Source organism: Arachis ipaensis, chromosome B06, assembly GCF_000816755.2.
Source record: "Arachis ipaensis cultivar K30076 chromosome B06, Araip1.1, whole genome shotgun sequence".
NCBI lineage: Eukaryota > Viridiplantae > Streptophyta > Magnoliopsida > Fabales > Fabaceae > Arachis > Arachis ipaensis.
In genome coordinates, this window is record NC_029790.2 from 15,758,226 (window position 1) to 15,774,380 (window position 16,155).

At 36.9% G+C, this 16,155-nt stretch overlaps 1 protein-coding gene across 1 annotated transcript; it reads right to left on the reverse strand.

The window, feature by feature from the left end:
* Window positions 5,822-8,599, reverse strand: LOC107645791. Its single transcript, XM_016349907.2, has 2 exons — window positions 8,250-8,599; window positions 5,822-7,738 (listed from the first exon to the last, which is right to left on the reverse strand). Exons 1-2 carry the CDS (start codon window positions 8,377-8,379, stop codon window positions 6,141-6,143), a joined length of 1,728 nt encoding a protein of 575 aa, XP_016205393.1. The 5' UTR covers window positions 8,380-8,599; the 3' UTR covers window positions 5,822-6,140.

Here is a 16,155-nt window from a genome sequence, read left to right on the forward strand (position 1 = left end):
CTGTTATCAACATCTTGCATGACCAAAACACACGTAAAAAGAAGGAAAATTCTCAATAACTAGAATGAAGTAAATAAAACTAAAATGAATGTAAAATCAAAGGATACTAAAGATTGGGTTGCCTCCCAACAAGCGCTTCTTTAATGTCACTAGCTTGACAGTCAGCTCTGCTAAGTCAGCAGATGAGCGGACCTCTAGCGATCAACTTCACTTCCAAGATAGTGTTTTAGCCTCTGGCCATTGACAGTTAACCTCCTGTCAGAGTTTTCTTCTTGGAGTTCCACATGATCATAAGAAGATACTCTAGTTACCACAAATGGTCCTAACCACCAGGATTTCACCTTTCCAGGAAAGTTATTGAGCTTTGAATTAAACAGTAAGACTTTCTGGCCTGGCTCAAATGTTCTGGTGGCTATCCTTTTATCATGCTGCACCTTTGTCTTCTCCTTATAGAGTTTGGCATTTTTATATGTTGAGTTTCTAAATTCATCAAGCTCATTGAGTTGGAGGAGCCGCGTCTCTCCTGCAACTTTGGCATCAAAGTTCAGGAACTTTGTTGCCCAGTAAGCTCTGTTTTCCAACTCCATTGGAAAGTGACAGGATTTGCCATAGACTAACTGATATGGAAACATGCCAAAAGGAGTCTTGAAAGCCATCTGGTATGCCCAGAGAGTATCATCAAGCTTCCTAGCCCAGTCCTTCCTTGAAGCACTAATGGTCTTCTCCAGAATTCTCTTGAGTTCTCTATTAGAGACCTCAACCTGTCCACTTATCTGAGGATAATAGGGGGTAGCTACCTTATGACGGACTCCATATTTCTGAAGAAGAGAGTCCAGCTGTTTGTTGTATAAGTGGCTGCCCCCATCCTTGATTAGTGTCCTTGGGACACCAAAACGGTGGAAGATATATCTCTGAAGAAAGCTCATCACCACCATGGCATCATTAGTGGGCAAAGCCACGACTTCCACCCACTTGGACACATAATCTACTGCCACTAAAATGTAATTGTTGAATTTGAGGGAGGGAAAGGTCCCATGAAATTAATACCCCACACATCAAACAACTCAATCTCTAATATTCTCTACTGTGGCATCTCATTATGGTTGGGAATATTTCCAACTCTCTGGCACTTGTCACAATTCTTTACAAAATCTCAAGCATCTCTAAAGAGGGTCGGCCAATAAAAATTGCTCTGAAGGACCTTTGTTGCTGTCCTCTCACCACCAAAGTGGCCATCATACTCGGAACCATGACAATGCCAAAGAATCTACTGTGCCTCCTCATCCGGAATACATCGTCGGATGATACCATTTGACCATCTCTTGAAAAGATAGGGCTCCTCCCATAAAAGAAATACTTGGAATCACTGAGCAGCTTTTTCACCTGCTGTTTAGTATATTCTTTTGGGATGAACCTCATAGCCTTGTAATTTGTAATATCTGCAAATCACGGGGCTCTCTGTATAGCAAAGGGTTGCTCATCAGAAAAAGTCTCATTCATAGGAATGGGTTATTGCACGACATCTTCAGGCTCAATCCTAGAAAGGTGGTCAGCCACTTGGTTCTCTGATTCTTTCTTGTCTGTAATCTCAATATCAAACTCCTGAAGAATGAGCACCCACCTGATCAATCTTGGTTTAGCAACCTGTTTGGTTAGAAGGTACTTAAGAGCAGCATGGTCAGTATAAACAATAATCTTAGAACCAATCAAATAGGACCTAAACTTATTAAATGCAAAAACTACAGCTAATAGTTCTTTTTCTTTAGTTGTGTAATTCTTTTGTGCGTCATTTAGCACACAACTAGCATAATAAATGACATGCACAAGCTTGTTTTATCTCTGCCCCAAGGCACCTCCTATAGCATGATTACTGGCATCACACATCAATTCAAACGGTAAATTCTAGTTAGGAGGAGCTATGATGAGTGCAGAGACAAGCCGAGCTTTTAGAGTTTCAAAGGCATGCAAACAATTATCATTAAAGAAAAAAGGAATGTTTGCAACTAAGAGGTTACTTAGAGGTTTAGCAATTTTAGAAAAATCCTTTATAAACCTTCTATAAAAACCTGTATGTCCTAAGAAACTTCAGATTGCCTTTACATTAGTGGGTGGTGGCAATTTTTCAATTACCTCCACCTTAGCTTTATCAATCTTTATTCCTTTACTTGAAATCTGATGCCCAAGAACAATACCTTCAGTCACCATAAAATAACATTTTTTTCAGTTTAAAACAAGGTTTGTTTCTTGGTACCGCTTCAAGACCAAGGAAAGATTTCTCAGGCAAGAATCAAAAGAATTACCAAATACAAAAAAATCTTCCATAAATATCTCAATAAACTTTTCAACCCTGTCAGAAAATATTGAAAGCATACACCTTTGAAAAGTTGCTGGGGTATTGCACAATCTAAACGGCATCCTCCGGTAAGCAAATACACCAAAAGGACAAGTGAATGCCGTCTTCTATTGATCTTGAGGGTCCACTGCAATCTGATTATATTTAGAATAATCATCTAGAAAATAATAAAATGCATGTCCAGCTAACCTCTTAAGCATCTGATCAATAAAAGACAAGGGAAAGTGGTCCTTCCTAGTTGCAGTGTTGAGCCTCCTGTAGTCAATGCACATATGCCACCCGGTGACGATTTGTGTAGAAATTAGCTCATTCTTCTCATTCTTGACCACTGTCACGCCTTCTTTCTTGGGAACAACTTGCACGGGACTCACCCATGGACTGTCAGAAATTGGGTAAATTATCCCGGCTTTCCAGAACTTCATAACCTCTTTCTGAACCACCTCTTTCATGGTTGGATTTAGCCGCCTTTGTGGTTGTACTACGGGTTTAGCATACTCCTCAAGTAGAATCTTGTGCATACACATAGCCGGACTTATCCCTTTCAAGTCACTAATAGTCCACCTAAGAGCTGTTTTGTGGCTTCTAAGCACTTGTATCAACACCTCCTCTTCATCATGACTCAAAGAGGAGTTAATAATCACTGGATAAGAATCTTGCTCACCTAGAAAAACATACTTAAGAGAGGGAGGCAAGGGCTTCAACTCAAGCTTGGGTGGCCCTTCCTCCTTAGTATGCATGTTTAATTCCCCCTTCTGTGGTGATGAATCATCAATCTCTAGCAAACCATCCTCTGAAGGGGGTTCCAAAACAATATCAAGGACCTCTTGAATTAATGACTCAGTTAAATCAACTCTCATACATCCTTCAAAATCACTAGGATGTTGCAAGGCCTCAAGCACATTAAGAACAACCTCTTCATCATTGCCTGTCAGAGTCAACTCACCCTTTTGCACATCAATAAGGGCTCTTCCTGTATTTAGAAAAGGTCTTCCCAAAATAATGAAAGTATTCACATCTTCTTCCATATTCAGTATCACAAAATCAGTAGAAAAAATGAAGGGTCCTACTTTCACTAGTAAATTCTCAACAACTCCAAGAGGATATTTAATTGAACGGTCAGCAAGTTAAAGAAAAATTCTAGTGGGTTTTACCTCATCAATTTAGAGCTTTCTCATAAAAGAAAGTGGCATGACATTGATGCATACTACAAGATCACATAATGCCCTATGAATAGTAATATCTCCAATGGTGCAAGGAATTAAAAAGCTTCCCGGATCTTGCATCTTCTTAGGGAGATCCTGCTGGATAATTGCACTGTATTCTTTGGTGAGCACCACAGTTTCACTCTCTTTCCAATTCCTCTTATTGGTCAACAATTCCTTCGTGAATTTAGTATAGAGAGACATTTGCTCCAAAGCCTCTACAAAAGGAATGTTGATCTGAAACTTTTTGAAGACTTCTAGGAATATTGAAAATTGCTTGTCTTTGGATGCCTTCTGAAGTCTCTGAGGATATGGAATTTTTGACTTGTACTCAAAGCACTGGAGACTTCACTTTGTATTGCTCAAGATCAACTGGAAAAGAGTTGTTTGGATGCCTCTCAGGGGCGTGCTCCACTTTGTCCTGAGTCTCCTTCGGAGCTTCTCTCCTTCAGAGCTTCTTTTTCAACCGGCTCCTCACTAACCTATGCCTTTGTACCTGCTACCTTACCACTTTTCAGATGTATGGCCTTGCCCTCTTCCCTTGGGTTGGGTACTGTATCACTAGGGAAGGTGTGAAGAGGTCTCTCAACTACTTGCTTGCTTAACTGACCCATTTGAACCTCCAAGTTTCTAATTGAAGCTCTAGTTTCCTGCATGAAACTATTAGTGTTCTTGGAGAGTTCTGCAACTAAAGATTCCAAGTTAGAAGGTTTCTGAGATGGAGAGGGCACATGGTATTGTTGAGAGGACTGAAACTGACGGCTGTTATTGTTGAAATGATTCTGATTGAAATTACCCTGAGGAGAGTTGTTGTTGTTGAAATATGGTTGCCTCTATGGTTGATTTTCCCATCCAAAATTTGGGTGATTTCTCCACCCCGAATTGTAAGTCTTGGAAGCATTGTCCATGTAATTAACCTATTCAGAGAAAAATTGACCATAATCATAATTCTCACCTTAAGAAAATCTACCACTAATGTCATAAGGAGCATCTTGGGTATTAATAGCTGAAACTTGTAATCCATCCAAGTGTTGAGTAATGGTATTTATTTGTTGAGACATGGTTTTTGTTCTGAGAAAGAATAATATCCAAAGTATCTAGTTCCAAGACTCCTTTCCTCATCGTGGTTCTCTCAGAAGAGTATAAATACTGGTTGTCCATAAATTCTAATTTGATGCTTCTTTGATCTATTTTCTAATTCAACAAGTGTGATTAAAAAAAAAAACAATAAGCTTATAATTAATATAACATAATATTGGAATTAATTTAAAACATATATACCTTTTTTAGTTCCCTTAGAGTGCACATAGGTCGGGTTCACTTTGATCCGGACCCAGCCCTATATGATGACCGTGCCTATTTTTAAGACCCGGACCTGACCCTAGACCCGGTGAAATCACACCAAATTAGCCCTTAAAATATTCGGGTCTGGGCCGGGCCGCTCCATGTACACCCCTAATTCTATCGATGCTGTGTACTACACGGTGTGGCTGAAGCTTTCCGAGCTTACATTCTTCCTATTTCATACGACAAACATTGAAAATTGGCCATTGGCCTACAACAAAGGTTTTTCTTTCTATTTTTATAGGGTTAAAGTGGTTCATAAAGTTGCATTTGTTCCAAGTCTAAGGGCACTGAAATTAGTCGGTCTTTTTTTTATTATTATTATTGGGCTAGTTTAAGTGTATTTGCTAAAAGTAGTCCATTTGATGTGTAATCCAGTTTTATGGAAACAATATTGGGAGGACGAAATTGCCAGGTCCAGTCATCAAGCCCAAATGAAGGGGGCGAATTTGGTGTGTAATCCAGTTTTATGGAAACAATATTGGGAGGACGAAATTGCCGGATCCAGTCATCAAGCCCAAATGAAGGGGGCGAATTGTGACTGTGCCACCAAAAAACAAGGGCAACGTTAGAGATGGAGGCTCAATTTAAGGTGCATTTTCGAGACTTCATGAAAAAGCGCTGAGAGCGCTGATGCGGATTTTGAATACGACAAACTAACTGGCAAGTGCACCAGATCGTACCAAGTAATAAATCAATATTAAATAAATTAACTTACATATATAAAATAATCTAAAAATTGAATAATATGTTCTTCAAGTTTAGTGAAATCACGCACCACCATTGTTACTTCACTCTTTTAAATTTGGAATTTTACTCCCTTCACTCTTTTAAATTTGAAATTTTACTCCCAGTGAAGTTAGTTTACCAAACAAATTTTTACTTCAACCGCCCAAGTTAGTTTACCAAACAAAATTTGTGTAAGGACAAAAATTTATTCCGAATATTTACCATTTTTCATCTCATGTTTTACATTCGTTCATAAGGTTTTAGAACCACATATATGTTCTTTTTCATACCACTAGGAATTATAATCTAACCTATATTACCATCCTAGACAATACCTGCTTACATTTTGAAGATGAAAATGTATCATATTAAGAGGGATATAAACACAACTACACAAGTATAGAATGTTTGGTTTGTCCTATTAATATGACATGGCCATTTTCAAGACTAACAATACAACACATAAATTGGCAGTGATCACTTGAGATTCTTTTCCTTCTGGGATAGGAGGACTAGCTGCATATTTCATCTCCTAACCAATTGGCTTTCCCCTTTGGACCAATTGGTCCCTCCTCACCATAAAGCTCGGTTGGAAACAATTCAAATAAATTCTCCACAGAAAATCTAACAAACACAGGCAGCATATCTATCAGCTTGTCTATCTCAGAACGTGAGTCATACACAATGCTAGGACCCCACTCTCTCATATACTGCAACCAACATGGTTCCTCTACGGCTCCAAGATACTCCGCCGCAACAATCTCATACTTTGTGCTTGAATCCACAACAAGATCACTTTTTGCAGCATCATTCCGAGCTCCGATTCCAAGTCTGGATATAGATATCCCCTGAAGGTAAGTACCTTCATGAGGGTAGCTAGCATGCCCATGCTTTGATGAATAAACAATTGGTTTGTTAGTCCCTTCAATGAACTCCAACTCGAATGCATCCACCCATTCGCCGCCACTATGCTGAGAGAAGAACATTGACCATAGCTCTCCAGTGAAGTTACTTACACGGAGGGTAAAGTGCTCCCAGTCACCTACATGTTCTCCTATCTTACTCATCTCAATGTTCAACAAACCCACCTTAAGGGTGGCAGGTCCATTGAAGGGACAGAACACCCACATTGCAATATCAGTAAATGTTCCTCCCAATGCTGGTTTTACATGAACATACAGTTTTGCACTCTCTATGTTTCCCTTCTTGAGATTATCTCTGGCATCATCATCTGTAGGCAAATCTATCCAAAATAAGCCGTCGTTTGTTCCTCCACTTGGTAAGTTCGAACCATCGTACTCAATATTCTTACCCTTCTCACTGCCTTGTGAATACAGAAGTGCTCCGTCCTTGAAAAACCATTGCACAGATGATGGCAAGTATACCTCATCAGGATGGAAGTACATGGTCGGACCATAATGCTTAATAAGTGCATGAATTTGGCTTAGATTCGGCATGGCGTGTAAGGTGGAATCAAGATTCCTCAGGCAAGCAATATCAAACACTATGCCAGAATCAGCATAGGTGCTGCAGAAGAATGTCCCAACAGCTACACCTCTACCTAACATACCTCTTCTATAAGGTTGTGTGTTCCAAACATGAAATGAGTTTTTTGAAAATTTTGAGTCCATTGTTATTAACAGATCACAAGTCTCACAAACTTCTGTCAAATCCTTTCGCACGCATCTAACTTCTTCAACGTCAGGTTCATCCGGTATGCTAGTAACTACAATGCCCATTGCTTTATAACCCGCCGGAGGATTTGGCAACCAGAAATAACCACATCCACCATCCGGTGACTCAGCACTCCATATTAAAGAGTAGTTAATTGGCTTTCTTAGAGCCGGAGATTCTGACACAGGGCTATTTGAAGAATAATGATTAACTTCAGGTTCAGGTTCCAAAGCAGTTTCACCAGCCACAAGAACATATCCTCGCAATGGCTGCACATTAGATTGGCAGTAGTGTCCAAGGCAGTGAAAACCATCAGGAATCTCCAAAGGTCTGTAGAATATGAAACCCTGTGTGCAGCACCAAACTCTCTCAAAATTGGTTATTTTTACAACTTCTAATTGTCCAAGGCTTATTCTTCCACTGGAAAAAGCACCACCTATAACAACATATTAATATTATTCAAAAAATTAGATCAACCATGTAGTAAATACAGGATATTAGTTTATTAGTTAACAACTCAAGTCTGATGCACTAATGGTAAACAATTTTGCAATAAAGGTGTGTCAATTGATGCATTAATGAATATTTTTCAACCTCTGAACAAAAACAAATCTGAACAAAATAACACATGCAAGAGCTATGCATTTTGCTGCCTTCAACTTCAAGTACATATCAGTGTAAAAATTCACTAAAACGTCTTAAACCATGTCAAGTGTAGATTTTCACCATGGATTGACAAGGTGGCCTCTTAATTGAAAGGATTCACCCCCACCGTAACATGGGGCCTGTTAATTTAGTATGAGAACGAAATCAAAGAAGAAAAGGGCCTGAATTTCTGGTGTATATCCTTGAATATTAGCAACAATAGAAGAGGAAAAGAACAGAAGCAGCATCCCCAAAAAGAGTTACAAATAGAAAGCGTATTATTATTGTCAATAAATAGATACCTTGTGGCCAATCGGGAAGAGGTGCAGGCAGAGAGAATGGTTGAGGTTGAGCAAAAGAAGAGTAGAGTTGAGAAGGTTCAGTATTATTAATGTTATTAGTATTCCACCAAAAGCATTCACACCCAAACATCTCTCTCTATGACACCACAAAGTGTTAATGTTGAGAGTGATGCTGGTTCTTGAACATGTGAGAGCTGAAACGGAGATGGTTTACGGTGTATTGATGTAACAAAGTAAAGTGCAGAAATGGAGTAATTAGTGATGTGGTTCTCTCTCTACCACCCCGTTGACCACATGCCCCAGGAGAAGGAAGACACAACACTAGTCTACAGCAACTTCATGCTCCCTTCATTATGAGAGATAGATAGATATAGAGGTGGCAATACGGGTTGAATCCGTCGGGCCGATCTGCTAAACTCGCTAAAAAGAGCGGGTTGGGCTAGGATTTGGAGCCCGCCAAATTAAAAAAATCCGCCAAACCCGCACCGTCAAATTGGTGGGTTTTGGTGGGGCGGGGCGGGCCAATCCGCCGGGCCGGACATATATAATTTTTGTCAATTATTCGAAAGTGAAAGTTATATAAAAAATGGTATACAAAAATTAATGTATATGAATATTTTTATTATTTTTATGTCTTATAAGAAAACTGATTGGCAGGAATTTGGATAAAAAAACTAATATACTTTTTTTGAATTTATTTTCTTCTCCAAGGATACTGAAGATATTTTTTTAAAATAAATAAAATAAATATTTTATTTATCAAAATATGTAATTTGTAGCATTTTTACTAAAATGCACCTTATCGCTTATTTCTTATTTTTTGGAAGAAAACCGAAAGGGAAGAAGAAGTGAGATGTTTGTAAAGAATACAAAGAGTTGCATATTTTTTTATAGCTGCTGAAAATTTGTTATAATGTATCTCATTTACACCGTAAAAGTCATAATTCTTCACGTATCTCGTTTACACTGTAAACGAGATAAGGCACGAAACACTAAACGTGTTTATTTTGTTTATAGTGTAAACGAGATACATGCACTCTTATTTCGTTTACACTATAAACGGGATACGTGAAGAATTATGACGTTTACATTGCAAATGAGATATATTATGACAAATTTTCATCAGTTATAAAAAGATGTGCAACCTTTTGTATTCTTCACAAACATCTCATTTCTTCTTCTCTTTCGATTTTCTTCCAAAAATAAGCCAAAATGTATACTGGTAGTGGATATGTGGTTGTAAGTGTGTATTCCAATTGTCATATGAAAAACAGTGACACCAGGATCATATTTGAGTGTGATAATCCCATTTTGTTGCGCACCAGGTGAGTTGGTTCTTCGTCCGAGTTGAAGAGTCTGATATTGAGTAGTGTTGGTGGTAGTGGGAGAAAAGAGATAGGAAAGGTGGGGTAAAGGTTGCTAGCACTGATGGGAAATAGAGTTTTTCGGTTTTGCCTGTTTTGGCTCAATGGCAACGAGTATGTGCGGCTCATGTTTGACATCCACGGTTATAGCGAAAAAAGTTATGGAGCTTTCTGCGGAGGTCCATGGTAACTCGGATTTCGTGCAGGATGACCCACCTCTCGCACCACAACAGATACACATTGCGGGTCCAGTTGAAAACATGGACGTGGATGGTGAGAAATCCGACGAAAAATATGTTGTGAAAAGCAACGAGAGTGGTTCTTCTGAAGATGATGACGAAGAGGAGTTCATACCTGAGACGCCGGTTGAGGCATCAGTTCGGTATCTACTTCCTGCCTCACAACAAATTCTGGCCTTCTCAGCTGTACCTAGTCACTATCAAATGCTAGATTTGGATGCGATACACGAGAAAACTTCATTTTCCAACACGGGTGAAGATGATTATAACTTAGACAGTGGTGTTCAGTTTTGGGTTGGTCACAAATTCAAGAGTAAAGATGTAATGATGCAGAGTGTGAAGAATTACAGTATATGCAGAAGTGTTGAGTATCAAGTAGTGGAGTCGCACCGATTAAAGTACATTGTTTATTGCTGGCAATATGCAGCTAGATGCACGTGGAGTCTCCGTGTTGCCCTCCGACAAAATCTCGGATATTGGTGAGTCCTCATTTAACTGTGGTGTAATTAATATCATTTATCACTGTTATATTTTGTGTAAATACCAACCACGTATGTGCTATTTTGTTAGGGAAGTGCGTAAGATTGGAGGAGCGCACACATGTTTAGCACCAACCATGTCTCAAGACCATCGACATGTGTTCAGCCCTCCACCGATCGTACCACTCACGAAGTTTGGTAGGCCACCAGATATCCTCGCCATGTCCTGTGGTAGTCAGGAACTTGTCAACGTTGACCGAGTTTTCTGGCATTGGCTGCTTGCTATTAAACTGGTGCTTCACCTGATCGACATGGTAAAATTCAACTATGTTGAAGCAGATGTGGGAAACAACAGACATCTATGTCCCCTACTCCGCCTCTTCCTTTAGCCATGGGGGCAGATGTTCTGCAGTACGCATCATGTCCATTGACGCGCACCATAATCTCGTAGTAATTCGAAAATTTGATTAGAAAAAGATAAAAATGGGAGAGAAGTTGAAGAAATGGATGAGATATGGACTAAAACGGCGTTGTGGACGAAATACATATATATAAGCCTCCTCCACTCTTATTTCATTTATAGTATAAACAAAATAAGAGTGCATGTATCTCGTTTATGCTGTGAATGAGATAAGACCTTACACACCACGTGTACAAACGTGATATGGCCATGTCGACTCGTGTCTTATCTCGTTTATAGTGTAAACGAGAAATATGCACTTTTATTTTATTTACACTGTAAATGAAATAAGAGATAAAGTGTATTTTAATAAAAAAAACTTACAAATTACAAATTTTGATAAATAAAATATTTATTTTATTTATTAAAAAAATCCAATATTAAAGTCATATGCACACAAAACACCACCTCTTTTTTCTTTTCATGTTGTGACCAACAAAAAAAATTAGGATCCTGTTAGGGAGACAATGGACTATTTGTACAATGTGTTATTGAGTTACAAAATGAACATCTCCTATACTATCTAGAATAATCATCCGAGTACTAGGGATAATAAACATCTTCCCAAAAGTTTAAATTAATTTTGGGTTCATCAAGAATCGAACTCTTAACCTTTCGGATTTAGAGCTCTAATATCATATCATGATACCACTCATCCTAAAAGTTTTAGCTGATCGAAAAAGGTAATGCTAATGGTTATATCTCTTAAACTCCCTAAATTTCCATTGTAGACCTTATACAAATATTCCATTGGCTCCTCAACTCCTCATCTAGTGTCTTTTCTTTCCCCATTCTATTTTTTTATGTTTCTCTTTTTATTCTAACCTTTGAATTTTCCAAAGAACAAAAGTAGAGCCTCTTCAGATTCTCAAGAGACTGAGAATGCATGAAATTGGTGAACAATAGAACAAGATCTAGCAATCATTGTCGAAAAACTTACTAGAAAAAGAACCAAAAATAGAGAATCAATTCTCAATTATTCGGTAGCAACTGTGTTGAAAGTGAAGGTACTAATAGTTCCAAGTTCACTGGTCTTAGATATGTACTTTTTAAGTGTTTAAATTATCTTAATAGTCGTTTTTTCTTTTAATGGGAAGGGATGATATTTTTTATGGAAAATGGATAATTGTTTTCTTATGACATAGGTAGAATGAAGAATCTGGTAAGATTTGCACTATTTTGGAAAGATATATACTATTATCATAATAACTGATTTTTGTTCTTTTTAGATTTGAGGTGTCAATTTGTGCTCTTTCTTCTTGGTGTATTGATCTTTTATAACAAAATAATTTACTTGTAATGGTAGTTTATCTGAAATTGCTGCGAAAATTGTTTAAATCTTTCCCGACTTTTGTTAATGTTGCTTTGTTGTTCTAATATGCAGGAAATTTATATTTTCAAATGGATGGATGAAATAATTTTAGTCAAAAAAATTACAAAAGCAAGTTGTAGTTTTACTAAATATGTTACTGATTGTATAACTATTGGTTACATATCTTCATCTATTGGATTATATAACTTACTTTTATATCAAAAATGCTTTATAATCAAGTGATTTACATAATTAAGTTTAATTAAGTTATATATCTATTTTTTATATTCACGTACATTTTTTTTTAATTCTTCTTTATATTGCTGTTTTTTTTTCTCAATTTTCTTTTTTTTTTTAATTGTCGTTGTCATCACCACTACTGTCGCCGCTGCTGCCACCACCTCTTTCTTCCTTTTCTTCCATCGTCATCATCATTATCATTACAGTGTTTTTTTTTTCCTTCATTTTTTTTTCGTTGCACATGTAAAATTTCAATCCAATAAATATATATTTAAGTCTAATAAAAAAAGCAATACTCTTGAAAAAAAAGAGCAACAGAACAAAAAAAGAAAGAAAGAAAAATAAGAACAAAAAATACAGCGTTAAAGACCATATTAATCTATGTTTTTTAAGCAAAATTTCGGTATTAAAATTAAGAAATTTCGGTGCTATTTTTTTTTATAACAAGAATTCAATCCAATAACTGTAAACTAACAATTATTTCAACTAAATAAGATTGTAATACAGTACAAATATATTCATTCAAGGCTAATATGAGAAATAATGCTCCTAAAAGAAGAAGTAAGAGAAACATAAAAGAAAGATATAAAGAAAGAAAAATAAAAAATAGAAAAAATACAGCTTTAAAAAAGATATTGCAATACATGTTCATGCAAGTCAAATATGAGAAGCAATACTCCTAAAAGAAGATATAAGAGCAAAAGAAAATTAAAGAAAGAAAGAAAAAAGAATAAGAAAAAAAATATAGCATTAAAGAAGAGATTTCTGTGTTTTGTAGCAAAAGTTTGGTGTTAAAATTATAAAATTTTGGTGCTATTTTTGTTTATAGTAAGAATTCAATCTAATAAATGTAAACATACATTCATTCAACAAAATAATATTTCAAAACAACTCCTCCTCTTCTTCTTTCACATTCTTATAATTTTTATTGCACCCTATTATATCGCGATTAAGAAATTTTGGTATTAAGATTAAGAAACTTCTGTATTACAGTAAAAAAAATTTCGTATTATTTTCTAATAAATTCTGCATAATTTAAAATTCTTCCTTCTTCTTCTTCGTTGTCATCATTATCTTTTTTTTTTGTTTCAATTTCTGATAATTCTTTTGTTTTACCTCTTTGCAAAGAAGAAGAAGAAAAATGCGAAGAAGTGCGGAATATGAAAAGATAGCATATTTACACGTACTAATAATGAAGTTTGTTTTTGTTGGACTTGAAGCAACTTGATTAAACTTAGTTGTCAAAAAATATTTAAAAATGTAATTGTCAAAAAAGACTTACATATGTAACATCACTATTTTTACATTGTATGCCGCAGGGAAGAGAGAATTTATGATGATGTGGTTTCTTATAATGTGGTTGACACAAAATACAGATCAGTAATTTTTTTTCTTTTTTAGAGTTTTAGATAAATTGATATATCATGGTAGATAGTGGACCAAAATGTAGTGGAAGTCTACATCAAAAATAGGCTACTTGTGCGCCGTCGCTGTCCCATGAATGAGTACATGCCACTATGTTAATGTGCTCGGACTTAAAGTCCAAAGTGATGCATTTGAAGTTCAAATTATAAGTAAATGTTCATTTCGATCCCTAACTATTTGGACGAAAGACTAAGAATTTTTCAAAAATTGAAAATTATCTAAGCAGTCCTTATCCGTCCAAAAAAAAAAAGGTCTTCACGCCTCTTGCGACTAGTTGAAAAACGGTGAAGTATTGGCGTGTCAGTGAATCTTTCACATGGAATTTTCTTCTTCTAAAATTAGGATAAATCGATCTCTATAGAGAATCCAAAACAACAATGTGAAGAACAAAATCCTAGCAAAATACACAGACATTAGATCAATCCCATTGGGTCCAGCTATAGTAGACAATTTTCAAATCAGAGCTTGAGCATCATCCCTAGCAGAACAAATGTACCTGGAACTCTGAAAAGTCCAAGCAATATCACAACTTTATTACTAATCTCAAGATCATGGCCATGTACCTCAAATCCTGCTTGTTCGATAGTTGAAGTTTCAATGTATTTGGGATCGATGTCGTTCCAATTGAAGGCGGTACAGTGAGAGGGACGTAGAACTAGCTGGTCTTGCTGTTGTTGAAGAAGGTTCGCAGGCTATGATGGAAAGCCTGCAAACCATGAAGAACCTTAGGCCCGTGATAGAAAGCCCGTAGATGTGATTATAGTTATGGGCTATTTCCTCCCTTGCTTTCTTTGTCGTATGGTCCTTCTCGGAGAAAGGGACCTTGAAGTTGAGCCCATACACAGAACTCGACAAATCTCGTGGCATCGGCAATAAGAACGGTGAGATCGGAAGGGAAGGCACGGCATGTCGACATGCTCATGCACTTCTCCCAGTCGAAGCCACCACAGGAGGTGCCGGAGGAATTGAAAGAGTTGCTTCTGATTTCTCTAGTTTTTACTTCCCTAGCATGGGGGTGCGTATAATCCATCATATTTAGTTAATACATTTTACAAACACCCCAATTACACACTTTCACTTGTCTTGTTGTTGTTGAAGAGAGAGAGGGCCTTGATGGAGGATTTTCGAACCTCCCAAAGGCGGATGTAGTTGCCAGAGGTCGCAGAGAAGGGAGGAAAGAGTAGAGGAGTGGACCATGAACTTTGTGGGAAGGGCCATTTTGTCATTTTGGGGTTTTGCTGTTATTGAAGAACATGAGCTTTGTTCTTCACATTGTCATTTTAGATTCTCTGTAGGGGTCGATTTGCTTAATTTTGGAGGAACAAAATCTCACGTGGAAGATCCACTGACACGTCAACACTTTACCATTTTTCAACCGGCTGCAAGGGGTGCGAAGACCATTTCTTGGGTGGATGAAGACCCGCTTGTATAAAAGTTCCCATTGTTGGGGGCGCTTAGTCCTTCGTCCAAATGGTTAGGGACTGGAATGAGTATTTACTCTAAAATTATTAGCTATATTAACAAATTAAAAATTTTAAAATATTCATAAAGAGGTAACTACTAAATCGGTACTCGAAAGATTCGGGTGCTAATAAAAAAGATCTTAAAAGATGTTAACAACAAAATAACTCTTAAAAGATTTTAAAATTTGACAAAAATAACCAGACGTCAATTTCTCCCATTTTCGTCGACGAAAAACGTTGATGTGGCAAATAAAAAGGGTAACATGACAAACTAAAAAATGATGTGGCATTATTAATTATTTGAAAATAAAAAAAATCCTAATCCCAATAATTATAATATTCTCTCTCCCATTTTGATCTCTTTCTAACCCAAATTTGAATTTAGATCCTCTAAATTTTAAATTTGTACTTTAGAGGGTAAAGTGTGATCTTCTATCCTTGAATGGTTTCTCTCTCATATTTATTCTTGGTTTCACCTATAAAATAAATGGTGAGAGATCACACTTTACTCTCTAAAGTGAAATTCAAACTTTAGAGAATCCAAATCCCCCAAATTCATTCCTTCAAATCTCTTTAGATTTAATTTTCTCTCTCAAATCAAAATTTCCAAAGGCATCAAAATTAATGTGTCTCATGTGATATCTCAATACTTCCTAGCAACCTCTTTCTTTTTCGCATTTTTTACACCACAAACCCCTCTTTCCAGCAACCTCCTCTGGCAACATCAACAACGACTAGCAAAAAGCATAAAGAAGAGGAAGAAGCATTTACTGAGCAAAACTAAGATGACAAGTGGTAGCAACGGACAATCGAACAATGGCAACGGCAATGTTGTGATGGCAGCAGAAGAGCTCTATCTTTCCATGACTCTCATTCTTAGTGGCAATGACTTCCTTCGCCAACGACGACGTTGTCTTCTAATTC